The sequence below is a fragment of the Drosophila bipectinata genome, chromosome 2L (genome assembly GCF_030179905.1).
Source record: "Drosophila bipectinata strain 14024-0381.07 chromosome 2L, DbipHiC1v2, whole genome shotgun sequence".
Lineage (NCBI taxonomy): Eukaryota > Metazoa > Arthropoda > Insecta > Diptera > Drosophilidae > Drosophila > Drosophila bipectinata.
Genome location: NC_091736.1, coordinates 8,200,450 through 8,214,495, shown reverse-complemented (window position 1 = coordinate 8,214,495; position 14,046 = coordinate 8,200,450). Strand labels below are relative to the sequence as shown.

General features: G+C 41.9%; 4 protein-coding genes across 7 annotated transcripts; 2 read left to right on the top strand and 2 right to left on the bottom strand.

Annotated features, from left to right (window-relative positions):
- Nucleotides 1-7: 7 nt before the first annotated feature.
- On the bottom strand, nt 8-6,091 carry LOC108133394 (uncharacterized). Of its 3 annotated transcripts, XM_070277321.1 has the most exons (6): nt 6,006-6,091; nt 2,320-4,356; nt 1,960-2,249; nt 1,267-1,898; nt 600-1,206; nt 8-533 (listed from the first exon to the last, which is right to left on the bottom strand). In XM_070277321.1, the coding sequence occupies exons 2-6, from the start codon at nt 4,309-4,311 to the stop codon at nt 416-418; spliced, it is 3,639 nt and encodes a 1,212-aa protein (XP_070133422.1). In that variant the 5' UTR covers nt 4,312-4,356; nt 6,006-6,091; the 3' UTR covers nt 8-415. The 3 variants fall into 3 exon arrangements, with proteins under 3 accessions (XP_070133422.1, XP_070133421.1, XP_017108796.3); XM_070277320.1 differs by having other exon boundaries at nt 8-1,206; XM_017253307.3 differs by having other exon boundaries at nt 8-1,206; nt 6,050-6,068.
- RfC38 (replication factor C subunit RfC38) lies at nt 4,366-7,507 on the top strand. Of its 2 annotated transcripts, none has more exons than XM_070277322.1 (3): nt 4,366-4,503; nt 6,273-6,437; nt 6,497-7,507. In XM_070277322.1, the coding sequence occupies exons 2-3, from the start codon at nt 6,378-6,380 to the stop codon at nt 7,505-7,507; spliced, it is 1,071 nt and encodes a 356-aa protein (XP_070133423.1). In that variant the 5' UTR covers nt 4,366-4,503; nt 6,273-6,377. The 2 variants fall into 2 exon arrangements, with proteins under 2 accessions (XP_070133423.1, XP_017108863.2); XM_017253374.3 differs by having other exon boundaries at nt 4,386-4,964.
- Nucleotides 7,508-7,535: 28 nt separating this feature from the next.
- Nup160 (nuclear pore complex protein Nup160) lies at nt 7,536-12,682 on the bottom strand. The gene is made up of 13 exons (XM_017253373.3): nt 12,407-12,682; nt 12,244-12,346; nt 11,509-12,176; nt 11,041-11,453; nt 10,309-10,975; nt 10,136-10,241; nt 9,920-10,081; nt 9,620-9,862; nt 9,438-9,556; nt 8,768-9,379; nt 8,202-8,711; nt 7,748-8,145; nt 7,536-7,694 (listed from the first exon to the last, which is right to left on the bottom strand). The coding sequence occupies exons 1-13, from the start codon at nt 12,501-12,503 to the stop codon at nt 7,569-7,571; spliced, it is 4,224 nt and encodes a 1,407-aa protein (XP_017108862.2). The 5' UTR covers nt 12,504-12,682; the 3' UTR covers nt 7,536-7,568.
- A 144-nt stretch (nt 12,683-12,826) lies between these two features.
- Csl4 (exosome component 1 Csl4) lies at nt 12,827-13,591 on the top strand. Its single transcript, XM_017253182.3, has 2 exons — nt 12,827-13,068; nt 13,121-13,591. Exons 1-2 carry the CDS (start codon nt 12,910-12,912, stop codon nt 13,568-13,570), a joined length of 609 nt encoding a protein of 202 aa, XP_017108671.2. The 5' UTR covers nt 12,827-12,909; the 3' UTR covers nt 13,571-13,591.
- The last annotated feature ends 455 nt before the right edge of the window (nt 13,592-14,046 follow it).

Sequence of the window (14,046 nt, the reverse complement as noted above, 5' to 3'; positions counted from 1 at the left end):
TTTAAAATCGTTTTTCCAGGATAAAAAAAATATGTCTGTTCATATTAAAAAGACAATGTTTTAACTTAGATTGTTCTTATGTTGGACGCAACTACAATGAATGAGGGAGAGTGGCTGTGAAGGGAATGGGTCTTGATACCTTAGCGATAGAATCGAGGGAAAACTTCGATTTTAAATTCTCGTCAGATTATTAGTACCGCAGGACATACCGCAGTAATGACTCCTTTACTCTATAAAACTCAAGCATCCAGCATTTTCATAAAATTTTTTGTTTCTAATTAACACTAACCGTAACTATTTTTGATTCCTTACCATTATCATCATAATCATCAGTTTTAATTAAATTTCCAGTTGCGTTTGATTTGCTTAGATTTTTACAATTTATATACTCTACTATTTTAAATAAAAAAAAAAACTATGTTTTTTCAGTGATAGAAGGGGGGGAAGGTACAGGAAAAGAAGATGAACCGTTCGACATTTCGTTAATCCGACAGATACTGCTGCAACTGTCAGCTAAGCTGTTGGAGTCGCACCTGGAAGCAGATGGGGGTGTTTCATTCGTTGATCCATCATCTACAACTATATTCAATTTTTCTGACCGTTCCTTATGCATTTCCAACACGGTTGTTGTCTCCACAGGATTAAGGCGCAACATTTGGTATGGTTCCTCGCCTTCGCGCTGCAACTCATGCAAAGTGCTGCCATCTTTCCTTTTAGACACCTTGTAAATGGCAGGACACGATTTAGAGCTCTTTACATCGTTCGAGTCCTTCAGTTCTGGCAGTTCCAATCGACTAGCAATATCATTCAGGGGCTGCATTTCCTGCTCCTGGTTGTTGTCCTCAATGCTGACACCTTGTGTCAACGCTAGGACCGCGGCCATGGCCGCCGCCTGACCACTGCTGCACGCTCCCTCTGGGTTCAGATATAGCTGGGGAGTGTTATACAGAAGCAGATGCGGATCCATCTTAAAGTCGTGCTCCAGCTGCTTCTGCTGGTCAAGATTCTCATCTATGTAGTTGATGTGTATGGGTGAGGTCTGTAGGTTGAGGTTCGAGCAGCGGAGCAAATCTTCGTCTGGCGGAGTATAGTAGATAGATGCTTTGCTGGCCGAGTAATTGGCAGATAAACGAGCTTTTATTTTTTGTATGTTAAGCTCCTTGGATCCAGCAAAGTCCATTTGGCCTTTAAAGTAGCAGTCTATATCTGCGGATAAAAATTACTTGATTCGGTTTGTTATGTAATAAAAATAATAAATTAATAAACCTTCGACGATATCCTCTTCGCACCGTCCTCGACAGTTTTCAAAGTAAAAGCTTGGCAAGTTTTCCAGCACCTTGTTAAGCGTCTGCTGTTGATATTTATATCCCTCGCGTAGACGCAACACCTGATGGGCACTGAATTTCCTTATCTTATTGCGCTGGAAGACGTAGTTCTCGCGCACCCAGCTCAGCTGGCCGGTAGAGTAATCCCGTACCTTTTTCACTTGATCGTAGTACTGATCTTTGAGTGCGGTCAAGTGATTGGAGCCCATGTCGCGGAACTCACGGACATGTTTAGCTTGGGTAGTATAACTGCTCTGAATCCACTCGACTTGCTGGGCACAGTTCTCACGAATGCGATGCACCTGCTGGGCATAGTTTTCTCGTAATCGTTCTAGCTGTTGGCTCTTGTAACTCTCTATGCTGTCAAGCATTGCATAAATTTGCCTCGCCCTAGGCGATTTTTTGTTCCTATTGGCACAGCAATAAAATTTATCGCAGATTCCCCAATGTGACAGACAACGCCTTAATCCCTGCACAATGAGCGTCAGCAAGAGAAACGCAGTAGCTAGTGCCGTGCCAAAAAGAATACTGCCGATCTTCACCCGGTAAAACACAATGGGGTCTATATATAGTCTGGAACGAGATAAATGTTATTTTGATTGCACTTATTTACACCGTTGATTTATATAGTTACCGCAAACCGGCCGAGGCTTTGCCCATCACATTGAAAGCATAGCATGTGTACAGTCCACTGTCAATTCTAGATATGTTGTGCACCAACAGCGATCCATTTTCCACCAAAACCACACGCTGACCCACAACATTCTGCTGACGTGTCAAGTTCAGCGACTGTATATAACTCTCGTCCATTAGGGCGGCCAGTTCTTGAGCACTTGGCGGCTGATGGTCCTCCTTGCTGTCAATAATAATGGGGCGTTTATCTGGATCTGCATGGTGCCGCAAAATTTTGTTTCGTGGCGTTACCTGTATTAAAAGAAAAAGTTTTTAAACATTTTTACAGATGTATATTTTACGTAGATAGCTTTATCCTCACCCAAATAATGTCTGGCACAGGGCTGCCTGATATCTGGCACTCCAGTTTGGCGGTGGAGAGCAGTTTGTGCATCTTGGGCTCGGAGAACTGCACCACCGTTGGTACAGAACAATTGAGATTGCTTAGAACCTGTAACATATCGCCCGGGTAGCCGTACTGACAACTAAGGGCATCTATTTGATCGTCAATGCTTTCGTATGAGTCCAGTGAGGTTTGGCTGGAATTGGGGCTCTTGGCATTTATGATTGAAGAGAAACGCCTCAGGGTGCTATTGGTGTTTGACAACCAAGCGGTAAGCCAATACATTTTGCAGTCGCATTGGTACTCATTGCCCAGAATATTGACGTAATGCAGCTGTCGCAAATCCTTGAGTCCTTCCGGCAGTGATCCGAGTCGATTTCCTCGGACACTCAGACGCTGCAGCTTCGAAAGTCCTGAGATCTGCAATGGAAGCTGCAATAAGCCATTGTTGGCCAGCCATAGCTCCTTGAGATTAGGTGTATTTGCGAACAATGTGGCTGGTAGGGTAGTTAAATGCCGATTTTCCTGCACTGATAGATACTTTAGGCGGTGTAGCACCTGTGGATCCACCATTGACTCGTCGTTCCGTGATATCCAGTTGGAGAATTGCTCGATAGGCGTGTCATCGATGCGCAAAATTATCAGCGAGCGCTGCATTTGAAACAGCCCACTGGGCAGTTGCCTAAAGTTGTTTTTGCTGAGATCCAGCTGCTTTAGGGATCGAAGTGGCTGGAAAATTGTCGAGGAGAGCATGGTCAGGTTGTTGCCGGAAATATTTAAAGCGAGCAATTGGCCTAGTGACTCAAAAGCCTTCCGATCGATGCTAGCCATCGAGTTTTGGCTAAGATCCAGGTGCCGCAGCTCACGCAAGTTGTACAGACTCTGCTTGCCGAGTGACTTCAACTGGTTTCGGTGTAAATGCAACTGCCGAAGGTGGCCGTTGCGAGCGAAAAAGTTGTCCGGAAAGGACAACAGGCGGTTATCGCTAAGATCTAGAACCTGTAGGTCGCCGGCCGTTTGGAACAGCTGAAAGGGTAGCACGGTTAAACGATTTCCGGATATCAGAAGACGCTCTAACTTCAGAGCTCCACCGAAAATGTCTCGCGGTAGCTCGGACAGCAGATTCTGACTAATGTTTAATAGACGCAACTCGCTCAACCCGCCTAGGAAGCGTTGGGGCAACGCTTTCAGACCATTCCTGTCTAGGTGCAGCTCCTCCAAATGGTTCATATTTTGCAAATTAATCAAATTGCAATTTGCCAACCGGTTGCCGCTTATCTTAAGTACTTTTAGACGCCGCATTGCTTGGGGAATGGCCCAGTGAAGACATTCCAAGTGATTTTCGGATAGGTCCAACTTCTGCATATTTTCGAAGCAGTGCGGCTGAAGAGAAAGTAATTTTCCTAGTGGTTCATCTTTAAGGGCACTTTCCACCCACGAAAACTCCCGAACGCTCTCATATTGTGGCAACTGAAGCGTATCACCAGAGTCCGCAGAAACATGATCCAGGAGAAGTTTTTGGTAGTTAATATGTACACTCCGTTGAGAAAGAAGCTCCTTGTTTACCATTCTCAGGTTTACATGGTCGCAGCTTAACTTCAAAACTTTGTTCGACAGATCCACATTGGTATCAGACCAAAGCTCGTGCTCTTCTACTTCCACGCTGTCCAATCCAGTTCCGACGTACAGATCGTCAAACCACAGATCTTCATCACTGTCACTGTCATTTTGATCTGCATCCACTGTGTGCCCTACGAAGGGTAGGTGGAACTTGTATCCCAACAGCGAGAACTCATGCTCTTGCCAAGTTCTCGTCCTCGGCCTGATCTCAAGCCGATTTTGCTGTGGAAGAGATTCATTACTAAAGGTTGCCAGGCAGCTCCGCCTGCTACTCCCGCCACTAACGACGACAGCACTGCTGAGCAACCACAAAACAGACAATATCAGAGAAATCTTTGACATTGCTTCCATTTTTCTGTATGTAATCTCAGGTATTTATAAGGTAGCATAGTACACCTGGAAGAACAAAAATTGACAATATAGAAAAACATGAAATAATTCATGAAAAACTGTTGTATACAAAAAATTTATAAAAGAGCAGTAGTATCGAAAAAAAATGAGACCACCACCTTCCATTCCGATTCAATTGATTTTGGTAATAAGGTAAAATGGTCGAAACACTCTCAAAAAATCAATAGGTTTTGGTAACTATTATATATGTACATACGAGTATAGGAACCGGTGGAGTAAGTGAAGCTAGGCAATCAGAGAAGCAATTAGATTGTCCAATTTATATACAATTGGGCGCTTATAAATTAAAATTACGTTTCAATTAATAAATTTATAATTTTTTTTAATTTGACTCCATTTAAAAGAATCTATTAAGAGCTTGACAGTATTTACTGAGTAGAAGAGACGCCCGAAAAGTATATAAACAAACATCGTAAATTGACGCTTAAGTGTACATATGTATGGACATACATATGTGAAAGTGTTGTGTTAATGCCCAGCTGATAAGAGATATCGCAATAACAAGCAAAGAACTGAAATAACAATAACCATCGGGTCGGCAAATGTATTAAGATGAATGAGGACGCGAATCCTATAAATCACAACCACTACAGGTATTAAATCATTCAAATGGCATAAATATTGATAATAGAATAATTATTACTGTAATAATTATTATTAGAATAATTACTGACTCCAAAACAAATTCAAGTATGTAAAATTACATATGTACTTAAATAAAAACCTTAAAATACTTAGCCAAAGAAATGACTGCACACTTACGCCCATTTGTTATATGTGACGAAAAAATGACACGAATATAAGACAATAATTAAATTAGGTGTTAAAAGCAAGGAGGCACAACCGCAGCTTAGCAGTAAGGGGAAGAATAAACATTTAATGTTTAAACTAAAAAGGTTTATTTTCTGAACGGAAGTTTTTTGTGACAACCAATGAAATTCCATCTTTTTATGCAGTAGGAGAATCGGAGGAACAGAAAAGCATAGATAATAGGGAGAGCAGGAGAGTTGCATAATCTGTCAAGAAAGACGAGCTCCAAGCAGGGCAACAACAAAGAGCGATTAACTAGGGATTTAATGGACATTGTACATGCATACATACATATGCCCCTCTCCGTGTAGTATATGACCATACATAGGTGTGTTTGTATTCTGGTGACGTCTAAAAATGCGTTAATGAGACAGCATGGCTAAGATTTTCATTCGACCAAAGAGGAGCTCCATTCACAACCTAGCGAATACCGCCGACACATTTTTTATTCATTCACACAGCCATTTTCCTCTACTACTTCCTCAAACATGATCCTTATTGAATAATGGATCGTGTTGCAGGAAATTGAATTGATGCTTTGGATAAGGCTTTAATTGAGTCCGCATTAGATTAGGACATTCCTACATATGAGTAAAGGTCAGTTGTACATATACATATGTGTTTATTGTATTTTTTCAACCCTTTGAGCCACCAATGCAGTTAATTATGTATGCTGCCTTTTTATACCAGACACGAAAGTAATCCAGATCTATGCGATAGATCTGTACAATTTAAGCTTTCCGGCACGCTTTCTTTAACTCTTATAACGCTTGAAACCGTAGGCAAATAAATAGATTTACCATTTTCTTTTTATGTGAACTCACCGTTCTTTATAACATTTTTTTCGCGTCTATCAATTTATTCTCACCTATGTAGTTTGGTTAGTGTGACCAGTTGTGAGAAGTCAAATTATCCAAAGAATCAGGACGAATGTTTAAGATAGTATTATAGTAAAACTCCAAATATAACAAAATCACATTTATTTTTTGAAAAGTACATATATTTAAGATATTTAATTTAAGATATCCTCAGTTTTTATACAACTAAAATTGTTGGCAAAATAATCAAATTTTACTGAAAACATTTTGCAGCACTGGAACTCCGAAGCCCAATTGTGTAAAAAGGCGCGCATGCTAAAACTGAGATAAAATAGATTTTCTTTAATAATTGTCAAGAAAATAGTTGAACAAGTTATCATGGCATTATGGGTGGATAAATACCGGCCGCGGGAGTTGTCCAAATTAGATTATCACAAGGTAAACTAAGAAATATACTACATTCGAATCATTGCATTTAATATACAAACTCGAAACAGGACCAGGCGGATAACTTGCGAAACCTTTGCCGGCAGAGTGATTTTCCGCACCTAATGTTTTATGGACCGTCTGGGGCTGGAAAAAAAACGCGAATCATGTGCCTTCTACGGGAGATGTACGGATCCGGAGTGGAACGACTGAGGAGCGAGACTATGACTTTTACCACACCTTCCAACCGTAAGGTCGAGGTGATGACTGTCAGCAGTAACTATCATCTGGAGGTGAATCCGTCTGACGCTGGAATATATGACCGAACAGTGGTGGTTGACCTCATCAAACAGGTAGCTCAGACGCACCAGATCGAGATCAGCGGACAGCGCGAGTTTAAAGTAATCGTCATCTCTGAAGGCGACGAACTCACCAAAGATGCCCAGCATGCATTGCGCCGCACCATGGAAAAGTATGTGGCTACATGCCGAATAATAATCTCTGTGAACTCCACTTCTCGCATCATTCCTGCCATCCGATCACGTTGCCTCGGAATAAGAGTGTCTGCCCCTAGCGAACCCGATATCGTGTCTATCCTGCAGAACACCTGCAAGCGCGAGGGACTCGCCTTGCCTCCCGAATTGGCTAAACGAATAGTCGATAAGTCTGAGCGCAATCTTCGACGTGCTCTTCTTATGCTCGAGGCCGCCAAAGTTGCCAAGGTTCCATTTACATCTAACCAAGAAATACCTGATTTGGACTGGCAGGCGTTTTTGCGGGACACTGCATCACAAATCATCAGCGAACAGACCCCTGGAAAGCTAGAAAAGATACGCGAGCGACTGTACGAGCTTCTTATTCAAGGTGTACCATCCAACCTCATCTTCCGCGGTCTAGTGGAGAATCTTGTGAATAACTGTGACATGTCGATTAAGGCAAAGACTCTTGAGTTTGCTACCGAGTACGAGCATAGGATGCAATCCGGAGCGAAGCACATATTCCACTTGGAGGCCTTTGTAGCACAGTTTATGAACATTTACAAAAAGTTTCTGTCGGAGCTGGTATTGACGGATGACTTCTAAAGATCAAAGCGTATTTATATTTTTTTTATTAATAAAACTTAATTGAATGAAAGCCTATTTCTTAAAACTGCGCCTGTTGTCGTAGTTCCTCTCGGTTATGCAGGATAGCTAAACTCATTTTGTCTTCGGTTGTGCGCTTTACGATTTCTATGTATCTTTGTACTTCCTCTTCAAGTTTGGTGTAGGCCTGTCAAGTAATAAGTAGTTATTAATGGACTTTGAGTTCAGGATTTTAATTACCATTTCGTATTCGATGTCTTCGTTGATATTAATTTTAAGTCCATGTAAAAGAAGATCAATTGTGTTGGTTGGGAAGGAGAGCTGGGGGTTGGTGACAGCCACTGATTGTTTAAACTCAAAATACTCGCAGCCAGCTCCTAACATTGCGCCTATCATCTCACAGGCCAGATCGGCTGCTTCCAGGAGGCGATTGTGCTTAACAAATAAATGGAGGAGCTCCCGAGAGTTGGCTAACTTGTATAAATCAATCAACCACTGTGGTATAAAGGAGTTTAGCGTAAGCAGCCTGTTCACCACACCCTTTTTTATCAGGGTAGATTCTTTTGATTCGTGGTTTACTAAAAGCTTTTGTAACAAGGTCCAGGCCATATCGGCAGCGTTATTACGATGGGGAAGATCTGAAAAACCAATTTTTTAAAAACGCCGAAACATAGGTTAGCACTTTAAAAATCACCCGCCAAATCATTGTTCTGCAGCCATCCCCAAGCATCCACATCCTTCTCCTCGGTGGCAGTAACACAGGCTGTGGCAAGTCCCTCGAAGATCGGCAACACTGAGAACGTATGGCCGCGGTGAAGTTTTAGGGCACTGGTGTAGAGGCCGGTGCTAACCAACAGGCGAGACAGTTCCTCCGGAGTGATCCTTTCCAATGAAGCAACGCCCTTTCGATGGTGAGAAAGTTCCAAAAGAGCTTCCGCATGTACCAGTTCGCGTCGAATGTCCTCTAGCTCCAGCACCACTACTTCTTGACCTTTAGGAACATCATCCTGGTTGTCTTGATCCTCATTCATCGGAGCCACTTGTTCATCGCCGATTGTAGGTTTAGCAATCCATCTGTATCGATGATCTACCAAATGCAAACAGTTTATAGCAATAAGCAGCGAAGAACATCGTTTTTCCAATGCATTAGGGGCATCGCTGTCGACTTGAAGCCTCATGGCCTGCTCGAACATCACCGTTGCGGCTGGAATGGTATTTTTATAAATATCAATATTATGGCGAAATTGTATTCACACCGACCTTTTCTCATATTTCCTTTATTGGTGTGAAATGCATACAAAAAGTTATAGACTTCGTTTTGATCAATGCTAATAGATCTAGCTCTGGATTCTACAATGCTTTCAAACTCGTCTTGGAGACCTGTATAAGGAAACTGCATAAGCAGATGCAGACTTTTGCTCTGAAACAATGTAATGACCAGTTGGCGCAAACAGTCCTTCCGTCGCGAAATGTCAGCATTGTAAACGAGGGCATGGTAGGCTTCCTCGTAATGGCCCAATTGTAGATGATTGTTGAAAACAATCGATTGAAACATAGGCAACTGCGGATCATCTCGGCGCAGAACATTCATGGCCAAGTGCGCTATTTGGATGATGTAGTCAAGGGCGGAATGTTGTTCAAACAGCTGAATAACTTTTAAATAGTAGTGAACCTTGGCGAGTTTCACATTTTCCAACGAGATTTTCTTGTGGCTAATAATCTCTTGCAGATTAGAATATATCGGCGTGTTTTTTAGGACGTGCTCAAATAGAAAATCTTCCATTAAAATTCCTTCTGCCGTATGCTGAAAAAGATCAACGGCTTTATGTGCCTCTCCGCAATCCAGTAAAGAAACCGCGAGCATAAAACGTCCTAAAAATAAGAGATAATAAAAATACGAGATAAAAGTAACAAAAAATTGTATACTTACTAGAATGAGTATTTTCTTTACACCAGTTGGACAAAATGCGTACATAATCCTGGACAATAATGTGGTGGCAAGTACCAAATAACCATTCGAGAAAAATGTATTCCGGAGACTCCGGCCAACTAGAAAATGTATAGGAATATACCAAATTGTATATGAATGAAGATTCTTTAAAATTCTCTTACAGAATTTTGTTGATGAATCCCACAAGCTGCAACAGCGACTCACGAAGATTTAATTGCTCTGTTTCCATTTGCATTCCGGAATTTTTTAATAATACGGTCAGAGCACAGAAAAGTCCCTTGGACTGAAGGAAAAGGCTCAGCAAAGTAGTTTGGTCATGACCATGGGTTCTCAAGTGACTGGCGTAAGGCCTGGTGTATCCGTTAAATAGCTGCGCCCGGCTCAAGCGCTGGATGGAAGCCTCACTGAAAGACATTACAATCATTTTAATTTACCCAAACATCTATCATCTATAACATTACAATCCAGCTGGGGTATTTGAAGGAATGGCTGTCTCAGAAATCCACATTAGAGTGTAGTAAGAGTTCAAGTAGTTAATATTTGTTTGCATGCTTTCGCTATCCAATCCATCCCCACCATATACCATAAACTGCAATACCAGGAGGTTTCGGCAAACGGAAAATCTGTAATCAATCCATAATTTTAGAAATGAATAAGAAATGGTCTCTAAGACTCACCGTATCATTGCCATTTGTCTCACGGTTTCGGCTAAAATAGATAATCCATATTCGCTGCCAAATAAAGCTCCAGTTGGCTGGAGAAAGCGTGTGCAACCAGAATAATCTATAAAGTATAATACAAAAAAATGTAAAACTTGTTATAAAAATAAAAATGTTTAAGTTGGCATTACCATTCCGTGGGGCATCGGGATCAATCATGCAGAGAACATCCAGCAGAACGTCAACAGCTGGCTTAAGGTTTGGTATTTCCTGCAGTTTCTGATTCATTTGTTTCACACAATTCGATGGCAACATTGGACCATTATCGTCGCCCACTGTAATTCTGGTCACCAGTTTGGAAATCACTTCGAGCGGCGATGCCCTCTGATACAGCTGGTTATCCAGTTCCATTTTTATATCCTCTGAGATTAGCTTATCCAGCAGTGTAATAACGTTCATAAGATCGACAAATCCCTTGGCTGTCGCGGGGTTGTTTCTAAACAAAGGGGCTACATAGGTGGCTACTTCTTCGTTGTGCTCGCCGATAAGCAGAAGATGTTCGAGAACCTCACATGGACGTAGAAGGGAGAAAGATTGCCTACGGACCAAGCAGACTGCATCCATACCTTCCATAACTGCAAGCCCTGTGGGCTCAGAAAATTTCATATAGTATTGCTCGCAGCACGAATAGAACTTGTCCCACAACCGGGTTGCTATCTCGAGATACTCGTCGTCGCTGACAACATAGTCTTTTAGTTCGTTTTGGATTTCGTCCTCGACAGCCTGGCAAACCTGATCCTTAAGCATCGACATGGACAACTGCTTCACGTCGAACTGCATATTGACGCGTCGGAACATCTAAATGAAAAAAAAAAAACGGATTTAGCATAACTTTCTAGCCTAGAAGAGTTGATCATAGTCACATATAGAGCCTTGGCGATAATATTCCGATCGAATCGACCTGGATGGAAAATATAGGAACAGTATGCCTGGCGCGGATCAATGCCCCGTTCTAAATTTAAGGAGTAGCGATCTGGCGGTGGCTCCAGGGCGGCTGAAACCCACTTGATAGCATCGTTTGAGCCCAAATAAATAGCTGAAACATGATAGTCGCCTTCAGCGTTGCTCCAAAGAGCCCATATGTGCGAGGACGTAGCATCGAAATCAGCCAGGTCCATTTGCGGAGCAGACAGCGAATGCTGCACAACGAGTTTTAGACCTCTGACATCTTCCGCATCAGGCATAATACTGACGCAGATGAACTCGGATCCAATATCGTGGGAGAGAAACAAACAAAAGTCCTGATCATTGATTTTACGTAACTGATTGCTCTGAGCTGTAAGAATATCTAAATAATATATTAGGTTAGGATAATTACGTTCAAAGCTTACGTCCTTGAGTGGCTGAGCCACCATGGGTAGATCCTGATGAACAATTAATGCTTGCCAATGTCTGTATGGTGTCTAATGACCATAGTCGCATTTCATTGTTTCGGTACAGGACAAGGAGAAAAAATTGTCCCTCGATCTCGCTGAAAGCCATCGAAATAGCTGCTTCTAGGGCTTCAGAGCGGCCGATCAAAGCACCCTTAAGGTTAGAAAGAAATCTTGGCATCAAATGCGGTTCCTTAATTTCATTAGTAATTGTTTGGCCAGTGGCACAATTCATCACGTGCAGGAGGAGTTTTTCCTGGTAAGCCACCGCAAAATAGGCAGTCTGAGAATCTTGCGATAGATACGAAACCGCCACACTGGGCAGGTTTCCAAAGCCATCCGTTACATAAAAACTGCTCGGATCGTTTATCTTTTCGCTGACATCATAAAAAATGGACTGTGATGTTTGATCCTCAGATAATCCTCCAAGACCAGCGGTTTTCAGAGGGAAAGCGTAGCGGTGAACACTGCTGACGGTGACCACAAGCAAGTTCAACGTGCTTGTGTCTTCCTTAAGGAAAACATTCAAAACGGCAGAGTCGGTGAAGCGCAGCCGTAGATGGTTCTTTTGTAGTGAGATGTCCAAGCTAATTTCCACGAGTTCCAAAACATCTTGATGGGTGCGCCTATTGGAAAACATGTATAAATATCGAAGGCTCATATTTAATTTCTATTCTGGACTTTTGTACAGACCAATAAATGAACCGGTTTCTATTTTGAGCATTTCCTCTGCTCTTGTAGCAATAACCACCAGATGATTCAAATGTTTTAAGATCCTGCAGCGTGCTTTGTGTGCCTATTTTACAAAGAAATCAATGTTTTGATGAAGCTTCTTGAGTGCTGGCTTCGAACATACCCGTATTGATTTTCACATCTATCCATTCTGGTGGACTGAGGTTTTTTGGGATCACCTCACGATAGCTCATGTTGGCTCGCAGTTTGTTTGTGGGCATACTGAAAACTCTCCAAAATTATTACAAAAAAACTGTAAAATATTGGCGGCACCGGCACCATAAACACGCTCAACAGTTGTAGTGTTGAAAAACGCAAAGTCACGCTTTTGAAACCTCACAAAAACGTCGCGATTCGTTTTATTAATCCCCCTGTCCTAAAACATTAAAACAAAATAAGCTTAAAATTAATTAATTATAATTATAAAAAATATTATAGCAGAATATTGTAAATGTATTGTAATGTAAATTGTAATGTTAGCTGTAATTTTGACTGATAAAGGAAATTCTTGAAGGTGATGGTAAAAAACTATCGATAAGCGTCATCGATACAAAATTAGCGAAACGCACGCTGTGTAAATGCGGCCTTGTTGTTTTTAAATTTTTTATTTCAAATATCTGTTAAAACATGAGTTCAACAGGCGAGGAGCCCATAGTGTGTCTTCCGGGAGAGCGGCTTTGTAGAATTGAAGATAACATAGTCCTGGGTATAGGGACGTACGAACAGAATGGATATATTTATGCCTCCAAATCGGGAATTGTAAACATCGAGGAATCGGGAGAAAATGTGAGTTACACTCTTTATTTAGATAAACTTATGCCTTATACCAGCATTCCAGTGTCAGGTGGTGAACGTACACAAACCTGGCTTCCATCTAACAATACCAACCACCGGCGATATAGTTACTGCTCGCGTCCTAGTTACCACTCCGAAATTCGTCAAGTGTGCAATTTTCTGTGTGCGGAACGTACTTTTGGAAAACAGCTACCGTGGTCTCCTACGAAAGGAGGATGTTCGGGAAACGGAGAAGGACCGTGTCGACATATATAAATCATTCAAGCCAGGCGATGTGATCCTAGCACGTGTCATCAACCAAATGGAACAATCGTTTCTTCTGACCACGGCCGAGAATGAACTGGGGGTGGTAATCGCCTACGCCAGCGATGTCCGTAAGACCCGAGTTCCTATGGTTCCCGTGGGATGGAGCGAGATGCAGTGCCCACTGACCACAATCAAAGAGTCCCGAAAAGTGGCTAAAGTGCTGCCGGAAAGCTCAATAAATACATAAATTAATGTGAACAAAAAAAAATATGTTTTCACTTCGGGTGGTAATAAATGGATTATGCACGCGTGTAATCTATAAAGAGAATTTCTGAGATTGCACGATTCGGCAAAAAAAAAAATGAATATCATGGAATAGGGGAAGCATGTCTATAAATGGTAAAGCCCCTATAAAATAAACAGTAACCCTTTTCCAATCAATGTCACAACAAGCTGTTCTTGATGGATTGCGATTTCTATGCAAATACGATTCGCCTTGCGTGCTTAAGTCGAGACTAATTCAATCAAATGAGCAGGAGTAATAGGAAGAGCTCGGATCCTGGACTAGGCCAGAGTGCCTTGCCTTGCCCAAAAAAGTCAAATGCATAAATTTAACAGGTGGGTCCATGGGCAGGAAGTCGCTATGATTCCTGGTTCCCGAAATGGGGTATTTGTACCGTAGCCAATCATTGTTTGGTCGATGGCCAACGCGACAGCTTGTTT